This window comes from Gracilinanus agilis, chromosome 2 (genome assembly GCF_016433145.1).
Source record: "Gracilinanus agilis isolate LMUSP501 chromosome 2, AgileGrace, whole genome shotgun sequence".
NCBI classification, from domain to species: domain Eukaryota; kingdom Metazoa; phylum Chordata; class Mammalia; order Didelphimorphia; family Didelphidae; genus Gracilinanus; species Gracilinanus agilis.
In genome coordinates, this window is record NC_058131.1 from 4004360 (window position 1) to 4015732 (window position 11373).

General features: G+C 64.5%; 1 protein-coding gene across 1 annotated transcript in view; it reads left to right on the forward strand.

The window, feature by feature from the left end:
* SMC6 (structural maintenance of chromosomes 6) overlaps positions 1–11096 on the forward strand; it is a 44776-nt gene extending 33680 nt beyond the window's left edge. Inside the window, exons 2-17 of the mRNA XM_044659244.1 lie at positions 28–116; positions 198–362; positions 447–625; positions 793–997; positions 1404–1518; positions 2251–2411; positions 4636–4771; positions 5594–5674; positions 6044–6214; positions 6960–7097; positions 7660–7805; positions 8143–8268; positions 9007–9112; positions 9679–9831; positions 9999–10096; positions 10234–11096. Coding sequence (XP_044515179.1) covers positions 28–116; positions 198–362; positions 447–625; positions 793–997; positions 1404–1518; positions 2251–2411; positions 4636–4771; positions 5594–5674; positions 6044–6214; positions 6960–7097; positions 7660–7805; positions 8143–8268; positions 9007–9112; positions 9679–9831; positions 9999–10096; positions 10234–10342 — 2178 coding nt within the window. The 3' untranslated portion in view covers positions 10343–11096. The remainder of the gene's footprint in view (positions 1–27; positions 117–197; positions 363–446; positions 626–792; positions 998–1403; positions 1519–2250; positions 2412–4635; positions 4772–5593; positions 5675–6043; positions 6215–6959; positions 7098–7659; positions 7806–8142; positions 8269–9006; positions 9113–9678; positions 9832–9998; positions 10097–10233) is intronic.
* Positions 11097–11373: the final 277 nt, after the last annotated feature.

Consider the following 11373-nt stretch of genomic DNA (forward strand, 5'->3'; position numbering starts at 1 on the left):
CCCCAGCCCCCGCTCTGTCTCGCGCAGGTGCTGTACAACCGCTGCCGCAGCGAGTACCGCAGCCTGGCCAAGGACGGCGAGCAGCTCCAGGCCCGGATCCAGGAGCTCAAGAGGAGGTGCGGCCTGGGCCTGGGCGGGGGGCGTGGGGGAGGCGGGGGGCCGGGGGCGGGCTGTGCTCACACAGGCCCCTCTCCCAGTGCGGACCAGAGCCTGGAGCCGGCGCGACGCGAGAGGCAGAGCAAGATCGCGGCCCTGACCGACAAGGCCCAGAGCCACGAGGCCCAGGAGGAGCTGCTGGGCCAGGAGCTGGAGCGCTTCCAGCAGGCCATCAAGAAGGACAAGGAGGAGCGCTCGAGGATCATGTAGGCTGGGCCGGGCCGGGCCGGGCCGGGGGGAGGCGGGGGCGCGGGGCCGGCACCAGGCTCACGGCGGCCTCCGCTCCTCAGGCAAGAAGAAGCCGACATCAGGCAGGTCCTGGACGCCAAGAGGAGCCACCTGGAGCACCTGCGGGGCAGCCGCAGCAACCGGCTCAAGCAGTTCGGCGCGCAGGTCCCGGCCCTGCTCGAGGCCATCGACGAGGCCTACAAGAAGGGGCAGTTCACGCGCAAGCCGGTGGGCCCGCTAGGTAGGACGGCCTGTGGGCAGGCGGGGCCCCCTTCTCTGCAGGCTACTCCCACTTCCTCGGGCTCTGTCGAGGCCCGGCCCGGGCCCTGCGCAGCCCTGGCACTGCTGGCTCCGTGAGCCCGGCACCCGTGTGCGGGTGACGCGTGGCCCGGCCCGGTCTCTCCGCAGGGGCCTGCATCCGCCTCCGGGACCCCGAGCTCGCCCTGGCCATCGAGTGCTGCCTCAAAGGGCTCATCTTCGCCTTCTGCTGCCACAACTACAAGGACGAGCACGTGCTGCAGGGGCTCATGAAGAACTTCTACCCGCCGGCCACCTTCCGGCCTCAGATCATTGTCTCCGAGTTCCGGGACAAGGTGTACGACGTGACCCACAGGTACCGCCTCGGCCCACCTCCAGAGGGTCTTCTGGGGCCTGCCTCAATTTACCCACAGTGTGTTGGATGGCTCTGCCGGACAGGACCCGGCGCGGCGAGCCTGGGGTCTCCTCCCTCATCCCCCTGTCTGATGTGGACCTTCCCTTCTCCTCCCTGCGCCCTCCGCGGCCCCCCAGACGGCAGGCCGGGAGGCCCTTTGTGGGGTGTCGGGCAGTGACCCCGTGTGCCTGCCAGGCAGGAGGCAGGGATGAGCCCCGAGTAAGCACCGGCCCGTCCACCCTCGGCTTGTCCACCCTCGGTGGGTGCCGTCCCAGCCGCCTGTCCCTGTGGGAGAGCCTGGGCCGAGAGGGCAGAAGCCGGGTGTGCCCCTCCCAGGCCCATCCCGACGGCTCTCGTCCCCCCCCAGGGCGGCCTATCACCCCGACTTCCCCACCGTGCTCACAGCCTTAGACATCGACAACGCCGTCGTGGCCAACAGCCTGATCGACATGAGGAGGATCGAGACGGTGCTGCTGATTAAAGTGAGAGTCCGCCTGTTGGTCCCATCGCCTCGGGGGGGTTTGGGAGGCCCTGAGTTCAAATCCAGCCCCAGTGGCTGACTCTGGGGGGGGGGGTCCCTTAGCGCCGGTGCGGCCCCAAGCATGGTGCCGCCTTCCTGAGCTCTGCCCCGCCTGGTTCTGCTGCTCCGCCTCCCTTCGTGGCTCCTGTCGGGCTCCGCCGTCCCATCGCGCGGCCGTTCTCCCTCTGGTCCGTGTATCCAGCGCTGACCGGGCCGTCTCTCACTCGTGTCCGTGACGCCTCCCTCTCTGCTTGGGTGCTCACACCGTGCTTTCCTAATACAAGGAAGCTGGGACGACCCTCTCCGGTCTTTTCCCAAGTAGCCCCCGAGGAGAAGAGAAGGCGTCCTGGCCCGGGAGGGAGGAGAGGGCTGGCCCGGGTCCCCTGGCTCTCGGCTTGGTCCTTCCCCACCGGTGTTGGTCCTGGGCTGTCTCTGGACTCAGTGGCGACGGGCTTCATTTGCCTCCTCCTCAGAGCTGTCTGCCCAGGTTCCTCTTCTCCGCAGAGGCCTCGGTGCCCGTGTCCGCTCGCAGGCTACATCCTTGTTCTAAGAGTCTGAAGTAAGACGCGTCACGGCCACCTCTTGGCCTTCGTAAACATGCCGCACCGATTGGGCGGACGACGGCCGTAGCCTCGGGCTGCCCTTTGGTGGCAGGGGACAGCCCTGACCCCTCGCCACGGTCTCTTGTTTTCAGAGTAGCCCTTTGGCTCGGGCTGTGATGCAGGCTCAGAAACCGCCCAAGAACTGCAAAGAAGCTTTCACAGCCGAGGGGGACCAAGTGTTCGAACGGCGCTATTACTCCTCGGAGAGGACGAGGCCCCGCTACCTCACCGGAGATGTCGAGAAGGAAATCAGGTCAGCCCACCTCTGAGGAGCCGCCTTCGGGGGGGGGGGGGCTGCCCAGCTCGTGCTAACGGATGAGCGGGGGGCCTCAGACCCCTCGTGCTGTGTGACGTGGGCAGCTCGCTTCCCCTCTTGGCCTCAGTGGCCTCGTGTATAAAGTGAGCTGGAGGAGGGGTGGCCAACCCCTCCAGGAGCGAGAGCCCCCGGGGGTTCCCAGAGAGACACGGCTGCGAGTAACCAAGCCGATGGCTTTTGTCACGAGAGAAGATTGTTTCTGGGGTGGGACCCGTGACGGGAAAAAGGAAGGCCTGACACACGTGTGTGCTTGAGCCCCGCACGGCGCCAGCCGACGTGACGGTGCCGCGTCGAGGCCTCCCTCGCCGCCTCGACCTTTGCCGAGGGTGGCCCTCCGAGGAGAGGGAGCCGCCTTCCGGGGCGAGAGGCCGTCCTGGGAGCCCGCTCGTAGCCACAGAGGTTTTGTGTGCTTGAGGCCCCGGCGTTCCCCCTTGCTCCTGGCTGAGTCCTCAGGAGACCCCTGGCCTGTCTGCACTTGCCCCCTTCAGGCTCTCCCTCCACTGTCCCCCCCGGCTCCTTGTTGACCAGGGAGTTTGCAAAGCAGGTGCGTGTGGGAGGGCCAGCAGGGCCCCAGAGCGGGACAAAACGGAGAAGGTCTCTGTGCCAGGCACCAGCCTCGGCATGGGGCACGCACGCTACAAAGCTGGACAGCCCCCGCTCTTGAAGGACGGACATTTCTCTGGGGAAGTTAGGGGAGGTAAGGCAGATAGCCAGACCCCCCCCCCCAAGCACCTAGATTATAAAAGTGGTTCAGATGGCAGTGCCAGGGGAGCACAGGGCAGAGAGGTGGCCGTCAGACCTGCTCATCCTCCCTCTCTGTCCCCCGCAGATCTGAGAGCAACTGAACCTGCTTAGGCACCTGGGATCGCCTCCCCAAGGGCTGCCCCCTCGTAGGCAGGGCAGCTTCTCTTCCTTTGTGCCCCTGGCACAGAGGAGGCACTTGGTGTGAGATGGGTGGTTTGTCCCCAAGTGCAGGCCTTGGCACTGTCCTCAGCACTTTAGCCTGTCAGAACCCTTTCGGTCTCTGGTTCCATCCCGGTGTGTGTTGGCTCGCCCCCTCTCCACCCTGGCTGGACGTGCTCCCTCCGTTCTTCCCAAGTCAGCCCAGGCCCAAGTACAGATTCTCAACACCTCCTTCCAAACCGACATCGAACCCTTCGACCAGGTTGGAGCTGGGGGTCTCCTGCCTCGCAGAAAAATTCCAGTGGCCTGGTGAAAGCCAAGCCAGCTGTACTTCAGCTTAGCCCGCGTCTGCCAGGGTAGAAACTGCCCAGAAAGACGAGCTAACTTAGTCTGGCATCGCTTCTGATCGGCTCCGTTTGTTTATTAATTTGATGGAAGTCTTGCCAGCAATCAAATGAAAACCTTTGGCCCAAATCCACTTCACTCGCTTCCTTTTCTTTCTCTTTGGGAGGTCTGAGCAGCAGCTCCCTCATCACATCCGCCGCCTCCACCATTTCCACGATGATGAGCAGGGCCAGAATGGGGCTCTTTCTGGAGGCAGACGAGGCCCTGGCATTGCCCGTCATCAGGAGCGTCTCTGCATGCTCTCCCGTGGGTGTTCGCTCCTTTTGAACCCACCAAAGGGCCTTCCTTGGCAGAGAAAGTAGAACCACAAGAAAAGCTGGATCTTTGTGCCGTCCATCGTCGGTGTCTCCTTCCTCCCGATCTCCTCTGATCGTCCTCTTCTCCCCAGGAGAGGAATTTAAACCTATCGTTGCCTCCTTAGTACTGCTCTGTCCAGCCGGTGGTCAGCTGCTAGAGAGAGAGAGAGGACCATTCCGTTCTGTGTACCCATAGCAGCCAGTGCCCGTGGCAGGGCCTCGGAACCCTTCCGGGCGGGCGGGCTGGGCTGAGGCTGGCTTTCCTCGCCATCCAGAGCTCGGCTGAAACCTTCCTGTGTTTGGGGGTCTTCTTGCTCTTTCTAATCGTCTTCTCCAAGCCCGGGTTGGCGAGCCTGTGTGCCCCGGACAGGAGGCCCGAGGCGGTCCTGGCACTGTGGGCAGAGCAGGCTGGGACCCGTGCTCTCTGGCCTTCGTGCCCCAGCCAGCACGTCGCGTCTTCTGGCACTGCCTTTGAATGGGCAGGAGAGGAGGAAGCTTGTGCTGTGGGGGGAGGACGGCACACTGTGTGTCCTCACGTCTGTCCTTCCCTCCTGCAGCCATTTGGAGAAGGAAGTGGAGAACAAGATGGCGCAGCTGGGCGCGCTGCAGCAGCACGTGCACTCCCTGGAGAGCGACCTGCAGAAGAATCAGGAGTTGGTCAGCAGCCACCACCGGCACCTCAAAGAGCTCAAGGTGAGAGGCAGCTGCGGCCCCCGGGCTGGCCCGGCCCCAGGCCCGGCCCTTGGGACGAGAGCAACCGCGAGAGGCGTTGGGAAGCCTTGGAAGGCTCCAGTGACTTCCCGCTCTGAGACTCACTGACGAAGCCGATTACGATGGCAGGAAGGGCGGAAAGCCTTGGATTGCCTTCGTCTCCTCAGAGCCCGTTTTGTGAGTGAGGAAGCGGGTCGAGTCAGGCCCGCTTGTACTTCTATGGTTTACACGTATTTATATTTGCAGTAGGACAGCTACATGGTGCAGTGGATAGAGTGGCCGGGCTTGGAGTCAGGAAGACCTGAGTTCAAATCCAGTCTCAGACATTTCCTGGCTGGGTGACCCTGGGCCGGTCACTTCCCCTGTTGGCCCCTTTCTTCATCTGCAAAATGAGCTGGAGAAGGAAATGGCCAACATTCCAGGTCTCTGCCAAGAAAACCCCAAAGGGGGCCTGAGCTGACTGAACGAGGACAAAAATGTCTATACAGGCCTTACGCTTTATATATGGGAGAGTCGCATGCCCCGAGGCCATCTCCAGCCTGCTAGGGGGCGCCCCGGGTCTGACCCAGGTGTAGACACTCCCCGTGTGCAGGAGGGGAGGACACGTGCCGGGGAACGAGGCCTGGCAGGGCCCGGCACCATCTTGCTTCCATCTTGGGCAGCTTCGTGGCCTCGGCATTGGGGGCTGCTGGCTTGCTGTTGGCTGCAGGAGGGGCTCTGTGGGGAGGGGGGGGGGGAGGCTTTCTTAATCATCCAAAAGTCTGAAAAATCGGTGACTCGAGGAAGCCAAACTCTTTGTTTCAGATTAAAATCAAAAAAATCCTTCTGGAAATCAAAGAGCTTGAGAACGAAGAAGAAAACCAGTCGGTGGATATCTCAACCCTGGTAGGCTCCCCCGTCGCCTTGCTGCCGGGCCCCACAGAGAGCCAGCTGTGTCCTCCGGGGCGTGGTGTGGCCCTTGGGGGGACCCCCCCCGCCCCCGCTCCCCTCCGTGCCCTGCGCTCCGTGGCGCGCTCTGTTCTCCTCTGCCCGCCGTCTCGTGCTGGCTTTGGGCTTGGTGCGAGGGGGAGGCCGGCCCCCTGGACATGGCCTCTGCCCGGGGCCCCTAAGGAGGCTCCTTCTCCCCCTCCCCCTCCCCGCATCCCTGCACCCCCCTCGTGCCTCCTCGATGGTGCTGGCCGCCAGAGGCCCCTCGGGTGAGCGGCGCCCCGTCCCGCCCTGAGAAATCCCGTTCTTGGTTCCCGCCACCTGCAGGAGGAGGAAAACGAAGAAATCGAGAAGCGGATGAAGGAGGTGGAGGAGAAGATGAGCGTCCAGAAGGAGGAAATGGAGAATCTGCGCAAAGAGCGTGCGGAGGCCGAGCAGACCTACGAAGACTTCAAGATGAAGATCCACCAGGTTTCGGAGCTGGCCGAGCCCGTGAAGGTTGGTGCCGGCTCCCTGCTCGCGGCCCCTCGTGGGGGCAGGCTGGCGGCCGTGCCAGGACGGGCCCAGAGCCCTGGTCCCAGCCCTGTCTGAGGGTGTTCTTGGTGCCAGGGCAGCCCCCCAAAGCTGGGGGTTGAATTTGGGTCTGGAAATTGATAAGTGGAAAGCGGGATGGTGCGTAAGAAACAGGAGGCCCGGCAGCCCCGGCTCCGACCCGACCCTGTCCAAGTCCTCCCAGCCTCGCCGGAGCCCCCATTTACACGACCGGCCCAGGCCGGGCCTCAGAGGGCGACCCGGGGGACCGACGGAGCCGAGGCCGGGGTGGAGGGTCCTCTCAGCTGGGCCTGCAGTTCTGCTGTTGGCACTGAGGCCACGACCCCCAGACCCCCAGACCCCGGGCCAGTCAGGGAGAAAGTCGCTCACACGTTGTAAACACGGGCTGTCTGTGGGCCCCTCCGGCCTCCTCCATGCTAGCGCCCCCCCCCCCCCCAGCTTCCTGCCAGGCGTTGGCCCTCCAGCCCTGGCCTCCCCGTCCATGTCCAGTCATCGCCTCTCTCGTTTGTCCACCTTCTCCCTGGGGCCGTGCCGGGGCCCTCCTGGGTCGAGGGCGGCGCTCCCCGACACACGTCCTCCAGGGTCGTCGGAGCCTCCAGTGCCCTCCCCGCCCGGCCCGTCTTCTCTTCTCGGGGCTCCTGCGGGGCCGCCAGACTGAGTGGCCGGAGCTCACCCAGCTCTGCTCCAACAGGAGGAGCTCAATGAGGCTGACGCCGAGGTGGACGCCCAGAAGCGCTCCCTGCGCCACTACGAGGACCGCCTCAGCCAGCACATGGCCACCGTCCAGGTGAAGAAGGACGAGCTGGCCAGGACGGAGAGAGAGCTCAAGGTACCCCCCGGGGCCCAGGCCAGGTCTCACGGCCGCCTTGGGCTGACCACCGCTGGGCTGGGCTGGCTGCCCTGGGGATGGCCGGGATCTGCACGGTTCTCGGCTGCTGGAGTGGTCAGTCTTGGGGTCACCAAAGAAACCAGCTCGGGGAGATCGAGTTAGCTCAGGTCCGGCATTAAGCCCTGACTGTGTGCTGGGCTCCAGGGACAGACTGAAAGCAGGCATCTGTGCCTTGGAGGGGGGGCAGAGGGCAGCTGCCATGTCAGGGAGTCCCAGAAAAGGGGGCAACCCGGGCTGAGCCCCCTCCCCGAATGGAGGCACCCGGCAGAGTTGGGTCAGGCCTCTGCCTCAGCCTCCTGACACAAACCTCCCGGAGAGCCCGAACTTGCCCCAGCTCACGTGGGCCGGTGGCCAGAGCCAGCCTGGGCACTGCCGTTCGCTCAGCGGCTCCCCCTGCTCTCACGCCGCTGTGTGTAAGGCTCGGGCTGCCCCGGCCTGTTCCTCAGCTCAGGGCTGGACTTTGGAGGTCTGTCCTGAGCGGCGCTGACCATTGTCCTTTTAGGAGAAGATCGCCCTGGCCAAGAAGATCTGCCCCGAGCGAATGGAGGTGAAGAAGAGCCCCTCGGCTCTGGACAAAGAGATCACCCGGCTCAGGCAGAAGATCCAGACCGAGAGCGACAGCCACGGGGACAAGGACGAGATCATAAGGTGACAGCCGAGGGGCTGCCCGCCCGGCCTGCTCTGGCCTGCCTTGTACCAGTGGGTAGTTTTCTCCTGACAGAATGGAATCCTCCTCGGCATTCCCGAACCCTTGGCCCAGGGAGGCGGCGAGGGCTGGCCAGCTAGGCTTGGGGGGCACCACACCAAGCATGGGACCCCCACGGCCCCCTCTTCTGCTCCGTCCCTTCTCAGCCGGTGCCCACCTTCTTCCTTTTGTGGTGGCGGCATTCGGTGTGTGAGCCCCTCCCTCGGGGGGGCAGTTGGGGGCGCCCCGAAAGGTGCAGCTTGGATCTCCCCCAGAGCTGACAATCTGCTCCCCCAACAGGCAGTACAAGGAGGCCAAAGACACGTACCAGGACCTCGACAGCAAGGTGAAGAGCCTGAAGAAGTTCATTAAGTTACTGGAGAAGATCATGGCCCAGAGATACAGCACCTACCAGCAGTTCAGAAGGTGAGCGGCGGCCGGGGGGACGACTCCCGCTGGACAGGTGGGGAAACTGAGGCAAGGCACACTTTGGGGTTGGTTCTTGGTCAGGCTTTTAAGGAGGGCAACCGGGGGGGGGCCCAGGGGGCAGAGGCCGGCCTCCTAGACGACCATCTGGCCCTGATTGTGCTTCTGCCTCCAAGTCTAAGAGGGAAGGCGCAGGAGGCCAGGATGGGAGGCTGGCCAACAAGGGAGACCTTCCGACAGGAACTAAGTTTAGGGGAATCCAGACACCATCGGCTTTGTCCCTTTTTTGTCTTCCCTAAGAAGAGAAGGGACCCCCAAGGCAAATGGCGTCCCAAGAGCCCCCAGACCCGAGAAGGGATTCCCTCCAGGCACCCCAGACTGTGGGGCAAGACATTTGGGAATGGGGTCCCTGAAGGGCGGGCAGGGGGCTGCAGCAGAAGGGCCTCTGAGGAAGGGGGGCATTGGAGAGATGGCACAGAAACAGCCCAACCCCCAAATCTCCTCGGGGGGGTTTGTTGGCATCTGGCCCAGAGCCCGGGCTTCTCCGAGTACTCCTGGTCCGTCAGGCGCCTCCTCTGGTGGCTGCCAGGGTGGCCTGTCCGCCGGCGTCAGCCTCGGTGACCGTCCTGAGTGTCTTCCGACCCCCCCAGGGCCAGGTTCTCCGAGCCTGTGCCCAGAATGGAGGGCCCCGGGGGGGCCGGGCGTCTCTTGTGCCAGTGGTGGCTGCTGTCCCTCCAGGTGTCTCACCTTACGGTGCAAGCTGTACTTCGACAACCTGCTCTCGCAGCGGGCCTACTCCGGGAAGATGCTCTTCGACCACAAGAAGGAGACTCTGGCCATCACGGTAAGCCCCGGGCCGGGCCTCCAGCCCAGGGGTCCCTGCTAAGGTCAGACATGGTGCCAAGACCCCACCGGGGCTCCCCTGGCCCGGCCCTGGGGGCAGGGGGCAGGGCTGGCCGGCCTCCCGGAGCGTCCGTGTGAGGTTGGGGAAATCGCTCAGGATGCCCGTCGGGGAAGGATGGCCTTTGCTTGATTCCATCCGAGCCTCCTGGCGACGTGCCCCTCTGGGCATCGAGGGGGAGACTCGCCTGGATGCCAGGGTCGCGAGCCGGGCACAGGCATGGAGAGGCCATGAGGAGGTGCCCCCAAAGGGCTCGAGGGCTTCTGCCCAGCCTCGCCCCACGCCTGGGCCGGAGCTTCCCTTCCAGGACGCTCTCACTCCCGGGACACGGGCCTCGGACCCCGGCGGGTCTTGGCCTGCTCACCCGTTGGCTCGGGCTCGGAGGGCCGAGGATGGCCGAGCCACGGGGAGCCCGCCCGGGGGCGTCCTCGCTGCCCACCGCAGAGCCGAAGCAGGGACGGGGCCGTCCGCTTCCCCGCATGCACTCAGGGCTTTGCCGTCCCCCCAAGGTCCAGCCTGGCGAGGGGAGCAAAGCTGCCTTCAGCGACATGCGCTCCCTGTCCGGCGGGGAGCGCTCCTTCTCCACCGTCTGCTTCATCCTGTCTCTGTGGTCCATCGCCGAGTCGCCCTTCCGATGCCTCGACGAGTTCGACGTCTACATGGTCTGTTCCCGGCCCGGCCCGGCTCTCCCTTCCCCGCGTGGGGGCCTGAGCTCGGGGGCTTCTCGGGCCCTGTCCAAGCTGGGAGGGAACGGAGGGGTCCTTTGGGTGAGCCTGGCTCTCGGGGCCGGTGGGGGGAGGTGGCAACTCTGGGCCGTCTCCCCCTCCAGGACATGGTCAACCGGAGGATCGCCATGGACATGATCCTGAAGATGGCCGACTCGCAGCACTACCGCCAGTTCATCCTGCTCACGCCGCAGAACATGAGGTAGGGCTGTCCCGGGCCGCTCGGCCAGCCACAGACGTGGCGCTCCTGCCGTCTCCCCCTTTTGGCCTTTGTGGGAGAAGCCGGGGTCCGGCGTTGCCCCACACCGGGGTCATCCTGTGTTGTGTGTCCGCTTCCAGCTCCCTCCCCCCGAGCAGACTGATTCGAATCCTGCGCATGCCGGACCCCGAGAGAGGCCAGCGAACCCTGCCCTTCAGGCCGGTCAACCAGGAAGAGGAGGAGGACTGAGGGCCGCCTCCACGGCCGGCCGGGCTGCCGCCAACGTCCCTGTTGTCAGTGTTGTGTGTAAAGTGTCGTCTCAGAGATGGTGTTTTGCTCATTAAAAGCATTTCAGGAAGAGAAGCGTTTTGTGTCGAGAGAAGCCGCTGCCCTTTGCCCTCCCACCCACGGGCGGCTCTCTCAGAAGATTGGGGGGCCCTGCGAGCACCCCCTCTTCCTGCAGAGTTCCAGGAAAGGGCAGAGGCGGCCCCCTTCCGCAGGCGCCCCCACCAGGGCCGCTCTCGGAGCTCGTCCCAAGGCAGCCCATTCCACAGGTGGGTTAGTCCAGGGTGGGCGGCCGCCCGGGGGCCCCTCTGGCACGGACGCCCTCATCGCCCTTCTGGGGCCACCCGTGGTGCATGCTCTGTGGTTCCGTGTCTCCTCCTCGCAGACCCCGTCGTTGTTTCTCCCCGTTTCCCCCTCTGGGGGCCCTCAGTACCGTTTCTCCCTTTTCTGTAAAGCCGTCTCGGTTCTGTGGTAGGTTTAAACGTGGCGAGCCCTCCCCATCGTCGGGGGACTAAACCCTCGGCCAAACCGGTTTTGTGCCCACCTTCCCTTTGCCCTGCTCCCGCGCCCCCTCGAGCGAGCCTCCCCTCCGTCGTCCTCTCCACGAGACTCTGCCTGCTTCATAGCTCTCGCGCGGGAAGGAAGACATGTTGGAGGGGAAAAAACAACAAATGTCTGTTAATTGTGAGGAATTCATTTAAAATAAAGTTCTTGATAACCTGAAAAACGGTTTCCTTAGTGTGGCTTCCCCCGGCGCGTCCATCTTTTCCAGGTTCCTCCCGTGTCGTCGGAGGGTTTCCCTTCCGGAGGGTGGACGCAGGCCGCCTCCTCCCTCCCTCTTCTCTCTGGCCCACGTCCACCAAGAGCCTCGGAGGGGTTGTTCAAGCCCAAGAAGCCTTTTCCTTCTCTTCCTCCCCCTCAGGGGTCCCTCCAGCCTCCGGAGAAGCATCAGGCTTTCCCTCCCCTTCCTCGGGTCCCTCCGACTCCCCAAGAAC